This window comes from Callithrix jacchus, chromosome 15 (assembly GCF_049354715.1).
Source record: "Callithrix jacchus isolate 240 chromosome 15, calJac240_pri, whole genome shotgun sequence".
NCBI lineage: Eukaryota > Metazoa > Chordata > Mammalia > Primates > Cebidae > Callithrix > Callithrix jacchus.
The window spans coordinates 36718199-36745976 of NC_133516.1; the positions used below are offsets into that span (position 1 = coordinate 36718199).

The 27778-nt window shown below is 41.5% G+C and overlaps 1 protein-coding gene across 28 annotated transcripts in view; it reads left to right on the forward strand.

The window, feature by feature from the left end:
• The window catches only part of CACNA2D3 (calcium voltage-gated channel auxiliary subunit alpha2delta 3), a 923853-nt gene that overhangs the window by 91737 nt on the left and 804338 nt on the right, over positions 1-27778 (forward strand). For 5 of the 28 annotated variants that reach the window (XM_078351190.1, XM_078351192.1, XM_078351199.1 and 2 more), the window contains exon 3: positions 19363-19463. The exons of the other annotated variants lie outside the window; for them this stretch is intronic. In XM_078351190.1, coding sequence (XP_078207316.1) covers positions 19410-19463 — 54 coding nt within the window. In that variant the 5' untranslated portion in view covers positions 19363-19409. The remainder of the gene's footprint in view (positions 1-19362; positions 19464-27778) is intronic. 28 annotated transcript variants of the gene reach the window in all.

The window sequence follows — 27778 nt, forward strand, 5'->3', positions numbered from 1 at the left end:
TGAGTAGCTAGGATTACAGGCAGGTGCCACCACACCCGGCTAATTTTGTATTTTTAGTAGATATGGGGTTTCTCCATGTTAGTCAGGCTGGTCTCGAATTCCCGACCTCAGGTGATCCACCCACCTTGGCCTCCCAAAGTGCTGGGATTATAGGCATGAGCCACACACCTGGCTCACCATGGTTCTTACCATTTGGAGCTCAGAGGTGGAACAGGAATGGCTGAGATACAACACCCAAGTCTTTGCCCTTTGGCTGGAGCCTTTCCAGTAAGCCTGATAGGAGAAGAGAGTCCTGAATAAAGCACAATACCCCAGAGTAGGGGTCCTCAGATGTGGCATCTTCCAGGCATCAATCAGCAGACATGTGGCTGTGAGCTCATTCTGTCCCCTCCCAGGCCCTATTGTCCACACTCTCCTAGTTGATGTCAGCTTCTCAGGAGGGTAGCCATAGGAGCCAGGGCCCCTTGGGTTGAGGAGAGAGAGAAAAGTTCTGTTCCTGCTTTATCTCCATTCAAATATCCCACCTCCAGCTTTATTAAAGTATAATTGACAAAATTGTATATATTTATGGTATACAATGTGATGTTTTGATTAATCTGTATATACATTAGGAAATGATTAAAGTAAGCCCATTCACATCTCCATCACCTCACATAATTCTCATTTGTTGTGGTGAGAACATTTAAGATCTACTGTTTTAGTGTTTTTCAAGCATGCGATACGGTATTATTAACTATAGCGGCTATTCTGTGCAATAGATCTCCAGAATTTGTTCATCCCAACTGAAACTTTGTACCTTTTGACTGTGTACCAGTCCCCCCACACCCTGTTAAAATTATTATGCACAGGTGGGCTTGGCCTTTTGATTGTAGAAGACAAGATCTAGCTTGTTTTTATTTTCTGAGTTTGCTGTGTAATGCCCGGGAAATGCCCTCTTTTCCAAGTGAACAGATGTGGTGAGGGTGGGAGGTGGGGCCATGCATCCTTTACTTTTTCATCGGTCACTCAGCCTCAGTTCTTAGAACAGGCTTACACACAGAATTTCCAAAGTCATTGGCTCACAAAATCATCCTAGTGCCCCTGGGTGAGAAATTTATTTCCTCTGGCCTCCGCTGCCAGAAGAGAAATAAGGATAATGCAGGGAGGCATTCATGCGAGGAAACATATTCTGTTCAAGGGCTAAGTTCTTAATTCTGAGCTTACTCCTTTTCTTTTTTTTTAACTTCACATATTCTTTCTCTTATGGAATGATCGTGATTGTGGAAGGTACATGTGTGTGTGTGTGTCCTCTTTAATGTCCTTAGTTTGTTAAATAAAAATGCAACAGTTCTGAGTTGGTCCCCCAAATTAGGTGATCTTCATTATTCTTGGGTGGCTGAGCCCTTTGAGAGCTGTGCACTCTGTTCCTGTGAATCCTCTGACGCTCACTAGCCTGCAGTTTTAGTTGTACACGTGTGTGTGTGTGTGGTGGGGAGGGGCAAGGCAGAAGCACCATGTAAGAAGCCTGACACCCACTCTTTGCAGAAGGTGTTTGTCAACTAAGGAAGCACAGGCTTTGAGAGATAGAATCTTTGTATTCTGAACTACCAAGATTTTTGGTATCAGTCTTTTTGCAGTAATATACTTCACGTTTCAATGATGTTTTAATAATTTTTAAGTATTCCAAGTATATGTGTGCTTTCTATAATAATAAACAAAAGCCAATACTCGCATACTGGTGGAAATCTGCTGCTGCTCTTTAAAGTTTGCATGGACAGGCTGTCATCCAATTGCCATCCAGCTGTCCACCAGGTGTGTTAGGGATGGGCTGTGAGCACCAAAGTGCGAGGCCTGTAGTGGAACTGATAGAGTAATATCAACATTTTAAACTAATTAGATGAGGAAAAAGCATTTCAAAGAAGGCGTGATGGCTTCTTGCCCTCCAGCTGGAAGGTGGCACAGCATAATTGGAGTTAGAAAGCTTTTTGCCATCAGTGATTTAATTGAGTACACTTGAAGGAGACCCAGGAGTAATGCATTAACTGTTTTGTTTTTGTCAAAAATAAGCCCAGGTGGAAGACAGGACTCCTCAGCCAGAAATTAAATCATCCTAGGAAGGAGAAATCAGGAAACCAGCCATCTAGCTCTCATATTTTAGAGCACCTGCTTGTGTGTGCTTTGAAATGGTGCAGGGCCAAGCTCAGCCATGGCCCCTTGTTTTATTGAGCTTCTGTTTGGTAGACGGCAGATAAAGAAGAACTAAGTAGAACTCAAAGAGCAATTCCAGGTGGTGACAAGTGCTAAAGAGAAAGTAAACTGAGGCAGTGAGTGCTGTTGGATGGTTAGGGGGTGATGAGGGATGGCCTCCTGACTGAGGAAGGCCCATGGGAACTGAGAGGTAGGAGCAGGCACAGCGTGCAGTGAGAAAGGGAGAGGGCTGGAGATGGGGCCTGGGAGGGAGGCAGGAGTGTGTTTCTGCTGCGATGGGGAAGCAGCCAGAGGCATGTTCAGAAGAGCAATGACCTTATGGGGACAGGCAGGGTCTCTGGGCCTGGGGAGCTGGCTTGGAAGCCTCTGCTGCCTCCTCCTCCCTGCAGCCTCAGCCAATGGTGATGTCCCTTCCCCGGATTCTGTCTGGGCTGTCCCATACCTTGCCCTGGGCTAGGGAGATGATGGACACTGTAGTCAGCTGGATGTGACCACCTGGAGATACCAAGTCCTAATCCCTGTAATTTGTAAAGTTTATCTTATTTAGAAAAAGTGTCTTTGCAGGTGTAATTAAGGATTGTGAGATGAGGACATTACCCTGGGTTATTCAGATGGGTCCTAAATGCTCTCACAAGTATCCTTGTAAAAGAGATGCTCCTCTCCCTGTGTTCTTGCCACATATGTACTTAGGCAACAATCCTGCATGATCTGCACATGTACCCCAGAACCTAAAGTACAATAATAATAATAAAAAACTTTCAAAAATGTTAAAAAAAAAAAGAGGCAAAGGGAGATGTTATACACAGAGAAGAAAGGAATGTGAAAACAGGCGGAGATCGGAGAGTGAACGGACTCCAGCTGAGGAACAGCAAGGAATGCCAGCAGCCACCAGAAGCTGGAAGAGACAAGGAATGGATACTCCTTTGGAGGAATGTGGCCTTGTTGACATGTTAATCTAAGATGCATGGCCTCCAGAACTGGGAGAGAATAAGTGTCTCTCGTTTTATGTCAAGTTTGTGGTAATTTGTTACAGCAGCCCCAGGAAATTAATAGAGGAGAGAGAAAGAGAGAGAGAGAGAGAGAGAGAGAGAGAGAGAGAGAAGGAGGGAGGGAGGGAGAGGGAGAGGGAGGGAGGGAGAGGTGTGTTAGAGAGAGAGGTGTTAAAGAGTTGTGTTCGGGAGAGAGTGTGTTAGAAAGGGGTGTCTGTGTGTGTGTGTGTGTGAGAGAGAGAGAGAGAGAGAGCGGGAGTGAGACAGAGTGCAGTGCGTTAGAGAGAGAGAGAGAGAGAGCAGGAGTGAGACAGAGTGCAGTGCGTTAGAGAGAGAGAGAAAAGTGTCTTATCCCCTCTCTTCTTTTGACTCCCAGCTCCCCTGGAAAGCCCAAGGGTGTGGAGACCACCCTCCCACTTTGTGAGATTATTCCTTTCACATCTCACCTCTTTGTGCTCCAGCCAAGCCCGGCTTACAGTGGGGGTCTCCCACTCTCACATCCCAGGGGCTGGATTGGCCACCTCTTGTGGATGTGAGGGTGGTGGGCAGGTGAACTGTGACCACCTAGACTGGCACATGCCTGGGGCAGCTGCATCCCTCTCAGCTGATGCTGCCCTGTGGGATGTGGGGCCAGTGGGGTTACTTGTCTGCTTTTCCCAGACAAGCCTGAAAAGATATGATTTGTTTTAAAACATGACCTATCTAGGTATTGAAAGCTGGCTTAAGTTTTTAAATCTGCAGGTCCAATTTGACCCTAGGGTGAGGTGAAGGATTCTGTTTTGTAACTTCTGTCTTACAGTTTTTATTTCTTCTAGTTGTTAGCATATTAACCCCACATATACATTTGTGTGACTTGGAACATGATTTTGGTCAGTGTGTTAGTTTCTTTTTGCTGCTGTAACAAATATCACAAACTTAGGGGCCTAAAGCAACATAAATTTATTATTTAGTAGTTCTAGAGGTGGCAAGTCCAAAACTGATTTTTTTTTTTTTTTGAAATGGAGTTTCGCTCTTGTTACCCAGGCTGGAGTGCAATGGTGTGATCTTGGCTCACCGCAACCTCTGCCTCCTGCATTCAAGCAATTCTCCTGCCTCAGCCTCCTGAGTAGCTGGGACTACAGGCATGCACCACCACGCCCAGCTAATTTTTTGTATTTTTAGTAGAGATGGGGTTTCACCATGTTGGCCAGGATAGTCTCGATCTCTTGACCTTGTGATCCACCTGCCTTGGCCTCCCAAAATGCTGGGATTACAGGCGTTAGCCACCACGCCTGGCACAAAACTGATTTTATATAAACACTAAAATCAAAATGTCAGAAGATCTCTGTTTCTTCAGGAAGCTGTAGGGAAAAATCTGTTCCTTGCTTTTTCTAGCTTCTAGAGGCTGTCCGTGGCTTGTGGTTCTTCCAACAGTGGCATTACATCAACCTCTGCTTCTCTCTCCTTCATTGTCATGTCCCTCTCTCTTATAAGGACCTCATGACTGCATTAGCCCACCCAGATAACCCAGGATAATCTCCCCATCTAAAGATCCTTAATCCCATTTGCAAAGTGTCCTTTTTCATGTGATATTACTTATATATTCACCAGTTCTGGGGATTAGGACATGGACATCTTTGGGGGTATATGGTGCCCTCCACAGTTAGAAACCCATATTTTCCTGTAACTCTCACACCCTGAATATGAAAACCTTGTATGGCAGCCCCATCTCCCTCTTACCCACTTCAGTGGGTGCTGGAGCTGCTTCATACCAGCTCACAAAAGCTGATTGTGCTTATCTTTTCCCAATCTTATGTTCGTGAAGTGACTTCATGTTGGTAGCTTGAAATTGGCCAGGGTGAAAGTATTTACACCTTGGAAATCAGCAAATGCTATAGCTCAGGGCTTCCTATGCCTCCCCAACTCTTTGACCTGGAGAGCCAGACGCCATCTACTTGCACCTGTTCATTTGGACTGGGATTCCTGCCTTTTGGGATACCTGCTGTGTTTTTCTAGGGACCGCCATCTCATGTTTGGGGGGATGAATGTGATTGTCTTAGGAGCATTCTGGATGCCTTGTTTTGCAGACCTTTATTGACATCTGCCTGAACTCTGCAGGTTTGGAGAGTGAACCATGTACCCCTTGGGTTTCCCTTCATTCAAAGAAAGCTGGGGGATTTTTGCTTGGCATTACAATCTCTTTTTTTCTCGTCCAAGGGAAGCGTTACTTATGTACTAGCTTTTAGCAAATGACCTTCCTGCATAAGCATTTTGGGCTTATTTCCTGTGTCTTCCAATGTTAGTGGACCTTCAGTATCCCTCTCCATGTTTTGACGTTGATAGATCTGTGTTGGTGCGTTCTTGTGGTGGTTTCGGTCCTGTTGAAAGCTCGGCGGTTGTGCCCACTCATAATCTCCAGAGCCTGGTAGGATAGGGCATATCTTGAAATATGCTAACAAGGTGGTGGCAATTAATTAACAATTTTTCTTAATTAAAAAAAAACTATCTTTCCTTACTAACCAAGAGATTCGTGTGCAATAAATATTCAGTGAAAACCTCAAGCCTGTTTGCACTTGGCATTTTATTGTGCTAACTGTGCCTTTTGAATGTCTAAAATTGTTTGCTCTTCTCTTTTTTAATGGAATTTCAAGAAACATTTTGATTGAGAACTTCCATATGAAGGACTATTTAAAATATGAAAAAAATTGCAGGTTTTTTCTTTTATGTCAGTAATTGGTGAATTGTTTCTTTGTGGGTGCTAAGAATGTGTATTCCAACTTTGTTTCAGTCAGCCTGCTCTGTTAGAACCAGTGTTTTTCTCGCATGGATTGCAAGCATGTTTGAGACATAATTAATTGCTCTTATCAGTTAGGTTTTCAGTAAAGTCTCATTAATTAAGTGTGTGATTATTGTCTAACGTTCCCTGTATAGAGAAAGTTTGTTAAAATACATTATTAAAAAATGAAAATTGACCAATATTAATATCTGAATTTACAAATCTCAGATATTAATGCAGCACTGAAAGAATGACAGATGATCAGCTTAGAAAATGAAGCCACTCTCAAATGTGGTAACTGGGTACAAAAGGGCTCTCTAATTGGAGGAGTAGCAGGGCTCAGGCATGTAGACTTCTGCCTTAGTGCTATTCCCACCATCGCGGCAGCCCCTTCCAGGCTGGGCAGCCTGGAGCCTCAGGAACTTCACACATGCTGTTTCCTCTGCATGAGGCCCGTCCTCTGGCTGCAGGTCTCAGCCCCTATCATCCATGTCCCAGGAAACTTTCCCTGGCCACCAAACCACTTGTCTTCTTCTGTAGCTCTGGTTACAACCATGACTCATTTGGGCTGTCACCGTTTCCCTGTCTTCTCTCCAGAGCTGGGGCTGAGGGTATCCTGCTCAGCTGTGCTGTTGAGCCCAGCACATTGCTTGGCCCAGAGTAGGTTCTTAGGGATCATTTATAGAGTGCGTGACTGAATGCTTCCTAACTTTCTTGCTGCTGACCCTCAGCTCATCTAAGATGTTTAGGCATTATGATGAACTTGCCTACAAGGCCTTGGGTAGGAATAGAGGGAGTGAGAGACTGGGTGGCTGGCTGGAGGTGAGGAAGAAGTTGCTGTACAGCCAAAGACATTTATCCTGTCTCCTCCATGGCAGGCACAGGCAAAGCACTTTGAGTGCATTTCCTCATTTCATTTTCACAACCACCCCAAGAGGTAACCTTTAATTTATGTTATAGATGTTAGCACCTACCCGTGGCAGGCATTTTGTTGAATGCTGGAGATACAGTAATTAAAATCCATGAATCCTTGACCTCATGTAGCACATGCTCTAAAACGTTCAAATGTTACAGGTGAGAGGGTAGGATTGTGGAATGGTACCACCATGTCTAAAATTCTAATTATTTAGTTTCCATTTCAGATTATCAGTGTATTTTATGACTGTACTTTATTCTACTTTGGATATTTAAAGTTGGTTAACTTTCACAATTATTTTCACTAGGTACTGTCATACTTTTGAATTTCTAACTTGGTAGCTTGCCTTTAACAAGAAACATTTGTGGTTGTTCCAAATGTGAATATTACATCTTTAAGAGAGTTAATCCAAATTGAAATCTGCTGAAATACATTGATTATTAAATTAACATATTATAGACCAGATCATTATTTTGGGGAAGTTTTACTAGCGAGATTTTTGTAATTTTTAAATTCCCATGCCAATACTCAAATTCATAGATGCTAAAGTCTCTCATACAAATTGGTGTTGTATTTGCATATAAACTATGTACATTGTCCCATATTCTTTTAAGTAATTTCTAGATTACTTATAATAACTAATGGAATGTAAACACTATGCAAATAGTTGATACACTATATTTTTTAGCTTGTTTTTAAAATTATTGTACTGTTACTTTTTTTCTGAAAAAAAATATATATATTTTTGAGATGAGGCATTCTTCTATCATCTAGCCTGGAGTGCAGTGTGTAATCATAGCTCACTGCAGCCCTGAACTCCTGGGCTCAAGTGATCCTCCTGCTTTGGCCTCCTAAAGTGTTGGGATTACAGGCGTGAACCACTGCACCTGGCCCTGAATATTTTTGATCATCAGTTGGTTGAACTCACGGATGCAGAACTTGCAGATACAGAGAATTGACTATATTATGCTTATTTATTATTTAGTTAAAAATTTGCATTCATGAGAGTTTTTCAAAGAAACAGAACCAATATAAGGAATGGGCTTGTGCAGTTATGGAGGCTGACAAGTTCCAAGATCTGCAGTAAGCAATTGGGGATCCAGGATAGCTGATAGTGTAGTTCCAGTCTGAGTCTGAAGGCCCCAGAACCAGGAGAGCTGCTGATATATTTCTGAATACTAGTAGGTTTGAGACTCAGGAAGAGTTGATGTTTCAGTTCAAGTGTGAAGGCAGGAATAAACCAATGTCCCAGCTCAAGGCAGTCAGGCAGGAGGAGTTTTCTCTTATTCAGCCTTTTTCTTTTATTGAGGCCTTCAACTGGTTGGATGAAGCCTATGCACATGAGGGAGGACAATCTTCTTTACTGAGTCTACTGAGTCAAATGTTAATTTCATATAGAAACCCTCACCGACACACTGATAATAGTGCGTGACCAAATATCTGGGTACCCTGTGTCCCAGCGATAAAACTAACCATCACAAAATTGTTTCCAATCCCACTGCAATGTCTTCATTGACTGTAGGGTCATTTATAAATGACCTCAGTTTCTAAACATTTGGGGAATTTTCTATTTTGTAAATTATTGATTGCTACCTTAATTTCACTGTGATCAAAATTTACTCTGAATGATTTCAATCCTTTGAATTTTGTGAAATTATGGTATGAATAAATAGCTTAGTGACAACAACTTTTCTGACTCTGTTTTTTATTTTAAGTAGTACATAGTTAAGTTTTGATTTTTAAAAAATCTATAATAATTTTAACTTTTAAATGAGAGAATTTAATATATTTATATTAATGGAGCTTCCAATGTGTTTGAGTTTAAATGTCGTATTATTGTTTTTCATTTGTCCCATATGCTCTATGTTACTTTTTCCTCTTCATTCTTGCTTTGTTTTGGATTAAGTGTTACATTATTCAGATTTGTTTACCTTTACTAACTTGTTACTTAAATCTTCTTATTTTATTCTTTTGATGCTTACCCTAGATATTACAAAATGCATATTTAACTAGTTTAAGGTACTTTTAGCACTGTATTCATATATTGTTCAACACTGGGAATATGTTCTGAGAAATGTGTTGTTAGGTGATTTTGTCATTGTGCAAACATTATAGAGTGCACTAAACCTAGACACTAGAGCCTGCTGCACAATAGGCTATAGCCTATTGCTCCTAGGCTGCAAACCTGTATAGCAGGTTACTATATTCAGGTTTATAGGCAATTGTAACACAATGATAAGTATTTGGCTATCTAAACATGTCTAAATATAGAAAAGGTACTACTATAAACATACGGCATAAAGGACAAAAGATGGTACCGCTGTATAGGAAAATTGCCATAAATGGAGCTTGCAGGACTGGGATGAGCCAGTTGGGTGAGTAGTGAGTGAATGTGAATGCCTTGGACATTACTGCATACTACTGTAGACTTTGTAAATACTGTACACCTTATAGAAGATTATTTTTCTGCCTTTAGTAATAAATTAACCTTACCTTACTGTAACTTTCTTACTTCTTAAAAGCTTAAATTTTTAAAGCTTTTTGACTCTTGTCATAACAGCTTAAAACACAAACCTATTGTACAGCTGTAAAAAATATTTTCCTTTTTATATGCTTATTCTATATGCTTTTTTCTATTAATTTTTTATATACTTAAAACATTGTTTGGCTAAAAACTGAAGACGCAAACACACACATTAGCCTAAGCCAACATGGGGTCAGGATCATCAAGATCACAGTCTTTCACCTCTACACCTTGTCCCACTGGCAGCTGTTCGGGGGCAGTAACACCTATAGAGCTGTCATCTCCTATAATGACAATGCCTTCTGGATACCTCTGGAAGGACATGCCTGAAGATGTTTTCCAGTTAACTTTTTTTTTAACTAAGTAGAAGGAGTACCCTCTAAAATAACATTAAAATTATAGTATAGTAAATACATAAACCACTCATTATTTATTACCATTATCAAGTATCATGTACCATACATAACTGTATGGGCTATGTTTCTGTGTGATTGGCAGTGCAGTAGGTTTGTCTACACCAGCTTCACCACAGACAGGTGAGTAATGCATTGCACTACAATGTTACAACAGCTAGGAGGTCACTAGGTGATAGGAGTTTTCCAGCTCCATTATAATCTTACGAGACCACCCTCGTATATGCAGTCTCTTGTTGACTCCAACGTCATGCAGGGCATGACTGTATATGAATATTTCAGGAACCTTGGCACACTTTCACTTTTTTGGACTCTCTCTTGCCTTTTATGTTGTCATGTGTGTCAGGTCTAACTTGTTTAAAATTCCCGTTAGATACTGACTTATCAGATATAATTATTGTTATTCCGTACTAAGCGTGTTTAGATTCACCTGCACATTCACCTTTTTTGTTGCTCTTTATTCTTTCTCATGTTTCATATTTTCATAAGGGATAATATTCTGCAAATTTCTGAGGTGATACTTATGTCAGTTGAAAAAAAAATTCTACCCTGCATAGATCCCCCAAGCTTCCTGAATTTGCGACTCGATATTTGTTATCACTTTTTGAAATTTCTTAACCGTTACATTTTTAGAAAGTGCTTCCTACCTATTCTCCTTCTCTTTTCCCCTCGTGGGACTCCATGAGGTTAGACCTTTTCACAATATCCTCTGTATCTGTTTTGCAATTTTCTATTTGTTTTCCATATGTTGTTTTTATTGTGTGTTAATCTGAATATTTTCTGTTGACTTATCTTTTAGTGCACTGACATTCTTTAAAATTGTATCTGATTTACTGTTAAACACATCTGTTGTGTTTGAAACTTCTCTTAATTTCTCAGTTCAAGAATATTCACTTGTTTTTCTTACAGACAGCAATTCTTTGGCAAAGTTTATAAGTTTATAATCTTATTTTTTTGAACCTATTAATTATAGTTATTTTAAAGTCTGTCTCATGACCTCAAACCCGTATCACTGGGGATCTGTTTCTGTTATGCTTTTTTTTCTCTTGGCCCTGTGTATTGGTATGCTCAGCAACTTCAGACTGAATGGTGGACGTTGTACTTGGAAACTTGTAGAGGCCAGGGTCACTGTGTTGATGTTTCTCCAGAGAGAATTTCCTTTAATTTCCGGAAAGCACTTCGAGTAGGAGCAGTGAGTTCACCTTCACCATGTTGGGTACTGAACTGACAGGAGCCTGGGTGTCAGTCTTTGTATGACTGGTCTATTTCTGATTTGTTCTTACTGCTAGGGTGTAATTCTTCAGTAGTCCAGAAATAAAGACTGGAGCATCTACCAGGGTTCTTAATGTTGTTGGCACTGTACTCCAGTGTTTTTACCCCAGCATCGTGAGACTGATGATAGGTCTGTTTTGCTTATCTGCCTCTTGATAGCTACTCTCACTTAAACTGTGCTGCCTCTCTAACTATGATAGTTGTCCCAGGTTAAGTATCAAACCCCAGGAAGAGGGAAATGGCTCAGACTTTTAGATTATCCTCTCTGCAATTCCCTGCCTCCCACCCAGTGATGCATTTTTTTTTTGGAGACAGTTGGTCTGTCACCCAGGCTGGAATGCAGTGGCATTATTACAGCTCTGCAACCTCCTGGGCTCAAGTAGTTCTCCCACCACAGCCTCCTGAGTAGCTGGGACCACAGGCATGAGCCACTATGTCCAGCTAATTTTTTATTTTTTGTTGTTACAGGGGTCTTGATATGTTGCCCAGGCTGGTCTCAAACTCCTGGCCTCAAACAATCCTCCTGCTTTTGCCTCCCAGAGTATTGGGATTACAGACATGAGCCACCATGCCTGGCTGGCCATTGCCTTCTTTATAGGATATTTGCCCCTTGATTCCCGGCTGCCTTGGTAGCTATGAACTCCATTTCCCATCTTCCCACCTTACTAGTCTTACAATACTGTTCAAAGCTCTGTTGAGCTTCTCAGCCTTCAGCCACATCACTTTTGATTTATCCAATGCTTCAAAGATGAAGGCAGTGTAGAGTGTTGGCTTCACCTCAGGGAGTTTCTACTTCTTTTTCAGAAATTTGGATTCTCAACTCCTGGCTGCCTTGATAGGTCTACAGTTCCTCCAAATATGTATTATTTGTACTTGCTCTAGCTTTTCTAATTGTTCTCAGGTTTGTCTGCAATAAGCTAGTCCATCGTTGTAGTAAGCACAATTCAGGAATAGCTTTTACTCTTTGTAGGAAGCAGCTACGTTTGGTAGAGAGAGCTCGGAACTCAAGTTAAACACAGAATGAATCTCCTTTGTCCTGGAAGACCTGCAGAAGTCATTGTGAAGATGGCAGAACGTGATGATATGTAAAATCTGCTAATAACAGGAGCAGAACTGTACAAATGTTATGGAACTCACAGTTCAAAAGGAACCAAGGTCTTGGTTAACAATATGTTGCTGAGCAGTAGGGGCTATGTTTTCACTTTCAGGATTTGGGTGTTTGGCACCAGGATAAATGTCTAGCACCGGGTTTTGCTATGTGCTGGGCTCCTTTTTGTGTGCTTCCTGGAGATAAGCCATTAGGCCACATTTAGAAACCTCGTCGAGTTCACTAGTTTACCCAGCTCACAGTATTTCCTTTGCCCATGAAGTCGTTTCCTTAGAGACAGAAGAAAAAAATGACACAGTTTTAGTCTTTGAAAAGATTGAAATTTTGTTTTTTGGCGTTCTTGGAAGAGGAAGGGGACAAGACAGAGTCAAACATTCAGCTATTGTCCACGGTTCTCTTTGTCACCTCCCTGCTCCCGTTCACCAAACTTGACAGAAGCTGTTTTTTCTGAGCCACCCAAAGTTATGTGAAGTGGAACTGCCTTGCACTGGAAAGCAAATGGAGCTGCTTTCTTGGTTGAGTACTTCGTTCTTTGTTCTACCGTGTTATTTCCATGGTCTCAGTCCAGCAGAGCTCTGTGGATCCTCTTCTATTTCAATTTAAAGTTTATGTGTTTAAGGGATGTTGTGTGACCCTTTCCCAGCCATATTTCTGCCTTGTAGCTGAGACGCTAGGGACAGTCGAATAGTGGACTCTTACAACTGCTGGAGACTCGGTCCATTCTTCTGATTTTATAGATTAGAACACGGAGGCCTGTTCAAAGGTCCAGTTTGGCTTCCTTCACAGGATGGTACAGCAGAAACCTGGAATCAGATCCTGACTGTGCCACTTAACTGGGTGCAGTCTTACAGAGACATCTAACCTCTGAGTGAGTTTTGATTGTGTGGCCTGTACAAGAATAATAAAAGAGAATGATATCTGCCTCCACTGAGATTACACAGAATGCATATGAATCACCTAGCCTGGGCACCACTATATGGTGCTGAAAAGACTAAACAAATATTTACTGGCTTGCCAGACTGTGCTGGTGGGAACATGGGCCTGTCTTTGAGGAGGTGGCCACGGTCTAGCAGTCACCCCTTTAGTAAAGTTCATGGGGATTCTAGTCTTTTATTTCACACATGAAATTCAGACCTTGAAGTCAGAACCCTGAGAACAAGGACTTGTGACCGATTTTATCGGCAGCTTTATTATTTCTCCCGTCGTTGCTCTCAGCAGGGCCCTCCTGATCTCCACCAAGGTGTACACTATGGAAACTGGATAATAGCCTTAGTGCGAATTGGGAGATGACAGAATCACTGTTTCACAGAGGAGTATTACCGCCTATCCTATATTGTCAAGCGTGGAGTCTGGGTTTTCAGTTTGGGCTTCAGACATGCCAGAGCGACACCGTGCCCTGTCGCTCTTCTCTGCATGAGCAGCTCACATTTATTTTCATGGAAGACCCTGAGATCTTTCTAGACGCCAGTTACACCAGCACATCTGTATGTCTCCAATACCTCTGGGGCGCTGTGTGTCTCTTGTGGAGTCAGAGCTTCCTTTGTGCTGTATGGAAGATTCAGGAATGAATGCAGATATTTCCTAAACCAACAACACTTCTGGCATCCAGTCTGGGAAGGCTCGATTTTCTTTCTTGTTTGGGTGCTTTATTCTACACTGGTGATTCTGTTTTCTCTGATCTTTGTAAGGCCTCAAAGTCTCCTGATTTTTATATAGAACTTGAAAGTATTTCAGCTAATTAAATTTCTTATTTTTTATTTTTAGTAGAGATGGGGTCTTGCCATGTTGCCTAGGCTGGCTTCAAACTCCTGGCCTCTAGTGATCCTCTCATCTTGGCCTCCCAAAGCAGTGGGATTATAGGCATAAGCCACCACACCTGGCCTTTATGAAAGAAACCTTTATGGAATTTGCTATTTTGTCCCCCTTTTTTTCTTCTTTTACTCTGTTTTGGTCACATGGAAATTTCCCAGTTATAAAAATGCCAGTTTCCCCCTAGAGTATCTGTTGCCTTGGCAAGCTTTTTATGTCATGCACCAGATTTACTGTTCTGGGGTCCATTTTGTTATATCTTGTTCAGACCACTCATTTCAGTCGAGAGGGAAATTTTATTATTTAGACACCTGCAGATTACAGGGGGTTTCCTCCCCTTCTCATCTTGTTGTAACTTCTTGTCACCTGTGTTTTTGCCACTGCAACATATGATACTTCTAAGTAACCCAAGGTAGGAGAAGGATCAGTCATGGAAAAATGTTATGCAAAGGTCATTTTAAGTTTAAGCAAAAAAAAGAAGGAAAAAGTAAAACAAAAAGAAAAAATAGACTTACATACAGTGCTATTAAGTCATTTAATTGTTTGTTTTCCTTCTGTGGTTTAAGTATTTTAAAGCCATTACTGTTCCTGGTTTCTGCTTCTAAAAGCAGACATGAGTTTAAAAGGCAGCATAGTTTTACTGCAGGGAAATTATGCCAGATTTCATTTTTTTCTTTTTTCTTGCCCGTGGAGTATTTCCTTTCTTATTTAAACTTACTAAAGATGAAGATCCGAAGTTTGTATAATTCTCCTTCCTAACTTACCTTACCCATTTCCAAGAAGATGCTTCACAAACCTCATAAGAATTATGTCAGGTAATACATGTTTGAATTGGTAAATTGTGAGGGTCATTAATTTCTGAAAAGGCATAATAATTTCTGCAGATAATTTTGAAGAGAATAACCATGATCTATGAATAAAAGGCTCATCTCAGTATGTAAATAGTTTCTGAGCCAGAGTTAGACACAGGGGATTCTAAAGGCAAACTCTGTTGGACTCTGTGGGAGACAGGTTGCAAATGTGGAGCTTCATTAAGCATGTTATACTTACAGCTCAAGAAACACAATAATTTGTGTGAGAGATTATTCAGGCCACATGTCACTCCACAGTCTTATAAAATTCCTTCTATCTTGGCAAGGAATCTAGATTTGACATTTTTATTTCAACAATATTTTATATAGGTAGATGTAGATAAATCTCTTTGCAAAAGGAAGAATTACAAATGCTAAATTGTTCCATTGAGCTGTAAACATTTTCTCTGCTGCTTAATAGGACAGAGTACATAAAGATTAATTAAATGATTGAAAATTTGCAAGCTTCTTTTTAATCGTGTAAATGGAGTCTATTGCCAAAAGATATCCAGCCCTGGCAAACATGATAGATGATGATGGGGACACATGGTGACTTGGATGGACTCCATTTGTGCATTCTGCCTGAGTGTGTTGGCCACAGGCTGTGGTTTACAAAAAATATCTCCTCTGACAACATGTGAGCCAGGGTGTGGGGGTCAGCAGTTTGCTGCGATGTCTTTAGGGTGCCTCCCCGGGGAGAGGATGAGGGGAGTGCTCTGTGGCTGGGGATAGGGCCTCTAGGAAATGGGTGGCTCAAATATTATTACTGCTACATGGCTGAGTGTTTCTGTTTGGTGAAATCCAGGGCTGGACCTCAGCTGGGTAGAAGCTCTTAAGCAGGAGTTACAAAGCCTGCCTTCTGGTCCTCACTCTGCCAGCTAATCACATGGAAGCACAGGTCCACCATCTGTAAAATGGGGCAGTGTTACTTATTTCTATCTTTTGGGGTAAATGTGAGGTGCTCTTTGAAGTGATGATTGTCAGAGTTCCTTGAAAAACCTAGAGCAATGTATTAGTTAATATGTTGGTAAATTTATCAGATACTCTCTGAGCATCTTCCAAAGAAACAGGCCCTGTCCTGGGCCAGCCGTATGAGCATTAGGCTCAAACACACATAACTAATGTTTAGTCATGTTATAAGGATGCTTTGAGGTGCTGCTAGAGTGCCACCTTGGAGCTGAAAGGGATTTTTGCGCAGTTTGTGTACTCGTATATTTCTAGTGTGTAATAAACTACTATTAGGTGATTTTATAAAAATTTGTTGAATGAATGAATGGTTTTCACAAGTATTATAGTAAATAATATGTGGTCTTGTTATTGACTACGTATTATTTATTATAATACTTCTGAAAGGTTTATGGCCTAGTATTTAGTATAATACTAGGCCAAGGTTATTGGTTTCATGTTTGTCATATTCCATTCCATAGAGGCAGACAGCTGCTTACTGTCCAGCAGCTGCATGGTAAATGGAAGGGGTGGTCCTGGGGCAGGGTGGGAGGGGAGTTCACAGGAACCCAGGCAGCAGGGCCAAGGCTGTTGCACTGGCCCTTGGCCCAGCTGCCATTGCTTGTTCCCACATGGTGTGGCTTGGCTCAGCCCTCGACTCTGGCGTCCATTGCCTCGTTATCCAAACACAGAAATGACCTTCTCTGTGGCCTTGGTGGTGGCCTCAGCTGTGTAAACACATGTGTATATGTGCATATATTTTATATATATGATATACAGGTGTGCTGTGTGTATCTGTCTAACATGAAGAGCTCAGCTGCAGAGTTGTTAAACAGATCAAGTATTCCAGTCCTGGATCAGTCACTTTTGCTGGCTTTGTGCTCCGGAATAGTTACCGAATCCCTTGAAGCTTGGGGGTTTTCAGCTACGGGGAGGTGACAGTAGTACCTAGTTTATAGGGTTATTGTGAGCATTAAATGGGTTGTGCTTACAAGGGTGCAGAGTGGGTTGGGTGGTAATATTTTAAGAGTGTGAGTGTCAGTTGTCACTGCCCTCATGTCAATACCATTTATTATAGGATTTATACTGGGCCCTGGGCTGAGAATCTCATATGCATAATCTTACTTTTAATAACACAACTATGCAGTGAGTATTTAAACTCAAAAGGAAACGTCACCAGCAGTGCCTTGCATGAGGGCTTTTGTTTGTTTTGGTTTTAAGAGCGTCCTGAGCCGCACCCCCAACTTTGAACACATTCCTCAACCTCCACCATGCTTCCAGGGTGTGCTCCTTTCTTATCAGTTTAGGTTTTTCCCTGTGTGGGTCTTTGTAAGTCTTTTCCTAATTTTGGATAGCCCATTCCTTGAATTGCAGCTGTAGAATACCTGAACATTTTGATTTATGGTTGCACAGGAAGCTATAGCAAATTTACAGACTTTAAATTATGTAATTAGAGTACAAAGCCATATTGTAAACTATGCCCTTATTGTTTGCAAAATCTCACACCCATCAATTGTCTTGGAGTTTGACTGATCTCCACTGGGTGCTGGCTGTCTGCAAAATGCTGTACTGGCATGATTGATTTAACCCATCTCTACTCCCAAAGAGTTGATAGTCTACTGTGGAGACAACCAGCCAGAAAAATAGTTATGCACAATAAGGTGAATGCTCTGACAGTACCAGAAAGACAACTATGGTGGGCTAAGGAGAGGGAGAGTGTTAGGAAGGCCCTGAGAAGGAGGCATTTGAGTGGGGTGATCATTCCCATTTGAGGAATAATCTGCAAAGTACCTGACCAATACTTTTCAAAAAGTACTGTTCAAAACAAGCGAAGTCTCATAGGAACTTTCACAGACAACAGGAGGCTAAGGAGACATGACAACTAAATGTAATGTGATATCCTAGATGTGATCCTTTAACAGAAAAATGATGTTAGGTAAAAACGAAGGACATCTGAATTAAGCATGGACTTCAATTAATAGTAATGTATTAATATTGATTCATTAGTTGTGACAAATGCACCAATAAATGTAAGTGGATAACAACAGGGGAAACTGGGCGTGGGATATACAGAAGCTGCCTGTACAGTCTCAGCAATTATTTTGTAAATCTAAAACTATTCTAAGATTAAAAACTTTATTGAAAAATACATACTGAACTGAACTCTGGATTTATCATCACTTTTGACTGAACAGCAGGACGCCGAGTTAACACACTGATATGTGTTCTGTGGATGAAGATTGAGGGATGGGTTAAAAAAATCTTAGCCCAATAAATAACAACTCTGTGCATGGAAGTTGCCGAAGATGTAGAAAATTCTTGCCAGGACATTGGGTGACTCTTCAGATAATGCAGAGCTCGTTTGAAATATCATTGTTCCAAGGGGGCCAAACCAAACAGGCCACACAACATAGTGGCCAAGCTGTGCTGTCCTGGGTTCATTCCAGCCCTGTGCCGTAACTGCCACGAGATTTTTGTACAAGCAGTTTACACCCTGAACTTCAGTTTCCTCATTGATAACATGAAGATCATAGTATATCATGCCATTGGCAGTTTCAAAGTTAAATGAGGGTGATAATATCTGTAGTGCACTCAGCACAGTGGTTGGTACTCATTAGCTGCTCCCTGCAGGGCCACTGTTGCTGTTGCCCGAAACTTCTTTTTGTAACATGCAAAACACATTCCATTAACACAAGTCTAATGACTCTGCTTAATGGCAGTAGATAATGCCAGTGGCTACATTGGTTTGATTTCAAGGGTAAGAGAACATTCTTCCCCTACAAAATGTCTGTTATTAATACCTTTTCCAGTTCCCCCTTGAAGAATTAATTGTGCTAAATGATTTGTGTTAAATATGACCATGTCTCTTTCAAGCTGCTCAGGTCCCTAGAAAGAACAGTACATCCAGTGTGAAGGGGCTTTTCAGGTTTGCCATGCAGGGGAACCTTGAAACAAGTAGGAGAGAGGCTTGGAGAGGGAGAAAGGGGTTCAGAGGAGAGGACAAAACCTGTTTACTTTTCAGACCCACCTAGATCTACCTAGGGATGGCCCTGTTGCTCTTTATCTAAGATAAATTAGTATTGTATATTTCTTGCTAAGCTAAGTATCCATGCAGTTTGGATTTATCTGACTCGTACAAATGAAATATAGGTCCAAAGCATTTTTATACATTTACATGGTAAAGATTAATCTTTACCCAATCACCTGGATCCCTGGAACTCAGCTTTTATGAAGAGGAATGTTAGCTGACCCACCAAGCACTTAATGTGCTCAACTTTTCAATTGCCTTTTTTCTGCCTCTCAGGAATTATTACATCAATTTCGTTTACCCAGATTGAAAATCCAAGTGTTTCTGTTGTCAGCATGTGCTGCACCTAAGCATGCTGACTCTGGCTCAATTTCCCCTTGGCTGCATTTTCTATCTTTTTTCTATTGCAGAATTTCTTCAAAGTTATGTGAGTCCTACCTTCCGTTGGTAGAGAAGTTGAGCGGAAAAAAATGGCTCCCTGGGCAAATAAGTTTAGGAAATGTGAAACCAAGTTAAGCAGGTTTCTTTACTGCAGGGCTTTTCAGAGCCTTGGTTTTGCTGACAGGTACTGAGTCCCTGAGAGTGGTGTGGTGTGGCTTATCTCCCAGTCCCATGAAACCTGTCTTCTTGCATCAGCCCTTTATGCAGAGGGATCAGTGTTCTGAGGTACGTACTTGAAAAACACTGTTTCATACTGTTTTCTAATTTTTTCACATTCATCAGACTTGCCTTTCTGTGTCCCCACATTGTCTGCGGCATAATTTCCATGTTATTAAATTTTTTCTCCATATCATTTTTTCTCACTGCCTCAATATATGTTTGTAACTCTTTTAATAGCATGGCTGAGCCTCTATGGAACCTTGGGTTTTATTTTAGTCACATAATCTCCTATATTGGCATTGAGTTATTAGTGAGTTGTCAATCACCTGTGCATATTAAGGAGGCAGAAGCAAATTGGGGCTGAACCCAGAGGTAGAGCAAATCACCTCAATGATTATGCAAAAAAAAAAAAAAAAGTCCAGCTTGGGTCCTATAATTCCTTTTTTATGGCAGTCCCACTATGTGGGCTTATTTTAATAGAAAAGCTTGAGAGATTAATGGACTTGCTAAGGTATTTTTCTACTGTCATCACAGAGCTCCTTATGACTGGGGAGAAAGCAGTAAATCTCAAGTTATCTAGTTTTTAGGATGTCAGTTTTTATACGTGACAGTACCTGGCAGAAAAGTGGATACAATTAAGCAAATATACCCTGTTTTTCCTGAAAAAAGGGGAAAAAACACAAAAGGTCCTTTCCAATTTAAGTCTAAATAATGCAAAAAAGAGGCTTTGCAAGAGTTGCTGTGAAGATCCCTAAACAGAAGGCAATTGTCTCCCGAATGCAGTTTAAACCGCCCATGATGGGGCCAACTGAGACATGGTGCAGTGATTCACATCAGCTCTCTTTCCTCCTGTGGGTCAAAGAAATTAATTTGCTCTTGCCTCCAAAAGTGCTATTGACCAAAACCTTAAACCATAGCACTAATAACTCATTTGAGGTCTTCAGATCGTTTTGAATATTTTATTTATCAGCAACATATAAACCAACAGACGTGTTTATTGTTGTAAAATGTAACCATACTGTAGAAGTGGTGCCCATAAATGTATCAGTCATTCTTCCTAATGATTGTCAAAATATGACTATTTCATATGTAAAAAGAAGTTTGTGTCTGGCCCTGTGGCTAAAATATAGGACATAAAGCAGTATTGTACAGTAATTATTGAGTCCCAGCTCTCGGGTAGAACTTGGCTTGAAGTATTGCCAAGACCTTTCAAAGGCTCTTGAAGAACAGGAAAAATTAGGGATTAAATTTTTGAGTTGCTTTGCTTTCAACTCCATAAGCAAGAATGCAGTTTTATATTGGTTAAATGTGGAAATAAATCAGTAAGTGTTTATAAGGTTAACCGCTATCCCAAAGGAAGGGGATACAGCAGTGAGCCTAACCCTTTTAGCCTTTAGAGATTTTATAATTCAGATAGAAAGACAAGATATAAATTCATGGACAAAGTTAATGTCAATTCGAGAATCAAGGAGTGCCGAAGCAGCTCAGGATTTCCAGTGACTGTATTTGAAAAGCTCTGTTACATCTGTTGTGATCCTTGTTGCCAAATGAGGTGTCCAAGCCAAAAGTGTTGGGTCAGAAGGGAGATCATTGTGTGCTAAGGGGGTTTGGGAAGAACAACTGTGATTCTACTGGTCGCCATGGTTCAGAATCATAACTTCACTTCCTGAAAAGCAGACAATCTGAGTTTGGCTCAAAAATATTCTACTAGGATAGGAAATAATAGAGTGTAATGAGTAAATAGTGTGGCTTCACACAAGTCAAACTTATGTGGAATTTTGGGCAAGTTATTAATCTTTGTCTCTAATCCTCTCTTCACTCATCATTAAAATAGTTATAGTTAAAATGTAATACGACTACAATAACTGTCAACCTAGTTTCTATGAGAATCAAATCAGATAATAGTTTTAAAATAAAATCACTTTACACTAGGCTAGACACTTGGTAAAGTCTTGCTAAGTGTCAGCTGCTGTGATAATCATTGTAAATGACACCTGTGCAATCCTATTTCAGGCCAGGAATAAAGTTTGCAGAGAATAGAAGAATACAGTTAAATAACTTAATTTCTAATGTGAAATATCCTTTTGGCATTTATGACAACAATGTCTGTGGTGGTCCAAGGTGTTAAAGGGACTCTGTGTAAGAGGAAATTAGGAGTATTCAACTCAAGTCAGGAGAAAAGAATTAACTGGTGATGGTCATATTAGCTTTATTTTTGTTGTTGTTGTTATTGAAATGAAAACATCTCAGACAGGAGCCATCAGAGAGTCTGGCAGATCTCATTGGTGGGTTGTTGGAGGTAAAAATCCCAGCATTTGGGCTGAAAGATCAGAGATGATAAGCAAGTCTGTTTCCTTCCAACCTACCCAAGAGAGCTGTAATTACTAGTGATAATAATGCTTGTCAAAGGCGGTTACTGAAAACCCTCTGCTGCTTCAGCACAATCAGGAAGACAGAGTTGTAGGATGATTTTCCTTGTGAGAGGCACCTACTGAGAATACTAATTAGGTGAAGTAAAGGGGATGTGGATCAGCATCCAACACCACATGCATTTCCCCTAGTAAGTGACGATGAGAGAGGAAGGAGGAGGAGGAAGAATTCGACTTATCTGTTTTATAGGTTATGATGTGATTCCCCAAATTGATTTCAGGCTCTTAATTCTTCTCATCCGCTGGTTTTATAAAGAGATGTTTGAAGGGACCATAGCAAAGTGAAGGCTGGCTTTTCCCAAGAGGGAAAGCTAGTATTTCAAGAAATTCTGGGAGGTGTGATCATACAGGTACTTGGAAACATCTTAGTTAAAAAAAAATTTTACCAAGGCAAAACATACCATAGGATCCAGTGCCAGTGGGATCAAAATAAAATATGTTATCATCCAATTCACTGAAAAAACTATCTAAAAATAAAGTTTAGAGTCTTCTTTGTTTTGTGTTTTTGAGACAAAGTCCCTGAAAAAACTATCTAAAAATAAAGTTTAGAGTCTTCTTTGTTTTGTTTTTTTGAGACAAAGTCCCACTCTGTCTCTCAGTCTGGAATGTAGTGGCTCCATCTTGGCTCACTGCCACTTCCGCCTCCTGGGTTCAAGTGATTCTCCTGTCTCAGATTCCCAAGTAGCTGAGATTACAGGCACCTGCTGCCAGGCCTGGATAATTTTTGTATTATTAGTAGAGATGGGGTTTCACCATGTTGGCCAGGCTGGTCTTGAACTCCTGACCACTCATGATCCACCTACCTCAGCATCTCAAAATTCTGGGATTACAGATGTGAGCCACCACGCCCAGCTAGAGTCTTTATACTTTTGTCTGCTTTTGCTTTCTTTTGGGTGCCCTCAAAATAGAACTTGAATCCAGTGGCAAATTGGCCCAGTAGCCAAAGGTGACTTTCTTGAGGTAAGTCTGTGTCTTTGCTTTTATTTGCTGCCAAACATTCAGTTTGAGAAATACAAACATTTATCTAGAAAAATCTCAGTGCTGGCCTGCACAAGGCTGTTGTATAATGATCATCACTGGGGGATCCCTGTCTGTTGGGCACTGTTGTAGGCACTTCCTGAGCAGAACTACATATAATCCTCAGAGTCTACAGAACGGTAGGTTTTATTAGTATCATGAGTACCTCTGTTAGAGAAGAGAAAAGCTAGCACAGTGAGCTAGGTGTCTTGGCCAAGCCCTTCCAGCTCGTAAATGGTGGAGCTGGGATTCAAACCCAGGCCATCGGCTCCAGAGTCCACAGTCTAAGAAAGTCTGTTAATCAGCAAAGGGACTCTGTGTTAACTTGGAGCTGAAGACACAGCCTTCAGAGCAGAATCTGTACAAACTGGGTCTTATGGAGACCAATTTGGGCATGACCACTCTAAATTACACTCAAGAGACTGTTGGCTGGTATATTTGGCCTGCATGCTGGCTCACGTGGCTGTGGTCACATGAAGTGGGGAGGTGGAGGGGTGGATGCCGACTGGCACTATCAGGGAAGTTCCTGTGGCATAGGTTGCCAGTGTATGGCAGGGATTAAGTGTATTGGCCTCTGTAGTTACAGTCACCAGTCACCCAGCTTCAAGTGCTAAGTGTGTTGGTGGTGGTGGTGGCTGGTATATAGTTCCAACACTTGTGTAACCTTGGGCAAGTTACTTCAACTTCCTAAGCCTCAGTTTTTTCATCTAAAATATGATGATGATAAGGATACCTGTGACATAGGGCTGCTGTGGGGATTCAGTGGGACTTTACATAGCAGTCCCTCTTTATCCAAAGCAGATATGATCCAGGGCCCCAGTGGATTTCTGAAAGCTGGATATTACCAAAACCTATATACACTGTGTTTTCCTGTATGTATATACCCATGATAAAGTTGAATTTATAAATTAGGCACAATAAGAGATTAACAATAACTACTAATAAAATAGAACATGCTGGGCGCGGTGGCTCATGCCTGTAATCCCAGCACTTTGGGAGGCTGAGACAGGTAGATTGCCTGAGGTCAGGGGTTCCAGACCAGCCTGGCCAACATGGTGAAACCCTAGCTCTACTAAAAATACAAAACAAAACAAAACAAAAAAGCCGGGGGCAGTGGTGGGCATCTGTAATCCCAGCTACTCGGGAGGCTGAGGCAGGATAATCACTTGAACCTGGAAGGTGGAGGTTGCAGTGAGCTGAGATCCCACCACTGCATTCCAACCTGGGGGACAGAGTGAGACTCGGTCTCAAAAAAAGAAAAAAGTAAAAAAATTAAAATAGAACAATTATAACGATATGTCAGCACCACTACTCTCGCACTTTGGGGCCATTATGAAGTTCAATAAGGGTTTCTTGAATACAAGCACTGCAATGCCTCAGCAGTCAATCTGCTCACCCAGGCAGCTGCTGAGTGACTAATGGGCAGGAAGCATATACGGCGTAACTGTGCTGGACAAAGGGATGATTCAGGTCCTGGGTGGGATTTCCTCATGCAGTGCTGAACAGTGAACAATTTAAAATGTACAAATTGCTTATTTTTGGAATTTTCCATGTAATATTTTTGGACTGAGTTTGACTGCAGGTTGAAACCACAGAAAGCAAAACAATGAATGAGGAGGACTACCAAGGAAATGTTAGCACAAGGCCTGGAACATGGTCAGTTTGGTGGTGGAGGTGATTGCTTTTGTTTTGCTGTTGCTGCTCAGGCAAGCAGGGAATTTTGAAGATGACTGACAGTAAAGCACCTTTAACTACCTGTGAAAATATGGAAGGGCTCTGTAGAAATTATTCTTCTCAATAGCAGAGAAACAGGAGGAGATTTGGGTCTGGGTGAATTGCACAGCCAGCCTCAACAGTTAGCCTCAATCCCAATTTCACATCATAAACCATGTGTCCCTTGATCCCAATCTCCTCCGAGACTGTACCCCCGTCTCCACTCCCCAGCTCCCCTGTGCATTTCTCTTCATCCTGTGTTCTTGTGGAGTCCTGGAAACCCAAGGCTGGAAACTACCCAGAAAGACAAGGGGTGATGTGGGAGACCCGCGATTGAGTGGGCTGTCAAATGTTTGCCAAACGGCAGCTGATGCCAGAAGAATGAGCCAAAAATGGAATGGGTGCCCTTGCTTATATTTAGTGTGTAGTCTTTTGTAATTCATGTTTCCAAGTTATTTTCAGCACTCTTATTTTTTTATCCTTAGTTATTCATGACTTTCCTGATCTCAAAGCCCACTTGGTGACCCACCTCCGCAGCTTGGAAACCATGTGGGACTCAGCTATTGTTCATGTGTCTTTAACTTTGCAGCACAAATGATAGTGTTTTCTTTGTTATACTCATTCTTAAGGCCAGTGAAGCATTTGATAGTTCTTACTAAAGAAGATTAGTTGTTAAGAATCAAAAGAGGAAAATCAAACAAATGAAAACAAAACAAAACAAAACAAAATGTCCCCTCCCTGCTATACATAAAGCACCCTGGAGGAGGCTGGCCAATTATCTGGCTCCAGGCTCCGGACTTAAAACAACTGGGCAAAAAGCACCCATGCTCTGACCCAGCCCTGCCGCGTTCTAGCAGTGTGACTTCACACAAGCCACAGATCCCTCTGAGCCTCATCTTCCTTAGCGCCGAGTGAGTAATGTTACCAGCCTGCCTTCCTCACTGGATGGATAAGCAGATGGAAATGAGAAGCATCTGCAAGCCCTTTCTGAATTGTACAATGCTAGTCTGTAGGGGATACAGATATAGGGAGAATTTCCTGGCAGATACAGGAGTCCTGCTGCCCCGTCCTCTGCTGGAAACAGATCTGACCACCCGATGATTGCACCTTCTCCCTCAGAGCCTCGTAATGCCCAGTTTTTCTCAACATAGAGTTCTGCTGGGAGGGATTGGAGAAGTCCTGGTGTCTAAGTGCCACAGCAGTGCGGCCATGGAGTGAGTGCCCAGCCTTGAGAGTCTCCTCCCACTTTCTTATTACTATCATTGTTGTTATTTTTTTGAGACGGAGTCTTGCTCTGTTGCCCAGGCTGGAGTACAGTGGCATGATCTTGGTTCACTGCAACCTCTGTCTCCTGGGTTCAAACATTTCTTTGCCTTAGCCTCCTGAATAGCTGGGATTACAGGTGTCCACCACCATGCCTGGCTAATTTTTGAATTTTTAGTAGAGAAGGGGTTTCACCATCTTGGCCAGGCTGGTCTTGATCTCCTGACCTAATGATCCACCTGCCTCGGCCTTCCAAAGTGCTAGGATTACAGGTGTGAGCTACTGCGCCCGGCCTCTCTTCCCACTTTCTTTTGATAGAAGTGGCCTGGTAGCTACAGATGAGCAAAACTGGTCTGGGCTGGTGTGTGGAAGTGCCCTGAATCTGTGGCCTGGGAAGAGCAGCTGAGGAACTGCAAGCAGCTGGTGTTGGAGGTGATATTGTGAAAGGACATTTCCCCCTAGACTTTAAACTAATAGCAATTAGTTGAATGAGATTGCATATGTGCAAACTGTCGTCTATGAAACACAGTAATATTTGTTGTTATTAAATCAAAATGTCAAATGCCTTATTAGCTTTAAAAATCGCATCATTTGTGCGGCAGACTTGCTGGCTAATGAGTTCCCTGTGGCAGGAGCCAGGGTTCCTCCTGCGGCCTCTTGGTCTGGGGAATGCCCAGCTCATAGGTAAGGGCTTAGGGTTTGTTGACTGACTGACTGGAGAAAAATAAAAAAAAGAAGCATGCATTGAATGTGCCAGTGATTTTCAAAAGTAAGTTTCCACATACAATATCCATTCTTGTGTGTATGCTGAGATCACCTGTAGAAGCGTTTACTAGACATTTTAATATTTAAATCTACTAGCAATTTGTAAGACTTTAGTTTCATTGTAAGCAATAGTATATTTGGAACCCGTGTTTATGGTATGAACTGTACGTAGGTTTAAGCCGCATATAAATATTTAACAATAAAATTAAAAGGTCATACTTGTCCATGTACCTCCTGAAATCCTCTTGTTTGTACTCTCTGGGATCCATTGAAGGTCTGGCAATTACATACTTTTGCCTTTTATGTGGAGACCAGAACAAGAACTCAAGAAAAATTTAGATGACGTTTGAGCAGCTTAAAACATGTTGGGTGGGTCACAGCGGATACTCTTTTGCACTGATTTACTCAGGGCAGTGCCAGTTTATACTCATTGTCATAATTATTAATGTCCCTCCCTTTCAATCTCAACAGTGTCTTTGGTCAGTAAATTATGTGCTCATGGTCATGGCCCACAAGTACATGGTCATAGACTCCAAGTATTAGTAGCTGGATTGGAATAGAACACAGTTGTTTTATCTCTTAAAATTTCTTTTAAATGTAATTTTAAGTTCCAGGATGTCTTTTTTTTTTTTTAACATCGTATGTAAGTGTGTATACGTATGGGGGTGTGTGTGTGTGTGAGAGAGAGAGAGAGAGAGAGAGAGAAAGAATGAGAATCAATGATTATTCCCTGGGGTCCTCCCTGCCTAGATCCATGAAAAGGTGGCTTTTGCTGAACAGAGAAGACAGTCCTGGCTCTCACAATGGCTCATGTTCAAGGGTTGGGACTTTTGACCTGAGACCAGGCCTGCTCTCCCACCGTCCATCCAGAGCTTGGTGTTCTGGATTGCCTTCCACTTCACTTACTTGGCACTGGCACTAAAAGCACCTTGGGCTAGGACATGTGTTCCATCAGTCAACTTTGGTCCATTGAGATAGTGCATTTGGTCCATTGAGATAGTGCATTTTTAGCTTGGTATCATGCAGGGTTTGAGAAACAGCATCTATTCAGAAGGCCTGCCTTTGGGAAGGTCACATGATCTCCCCCAGTCTCTCACCAGTGACATCATGAATGAATGCTGATTATGGAAGATAGGCTTATCTAAACATTAAAAATTGTCACCAGTGCCCCCAGCCCTTGTCTAATCGTCAAAT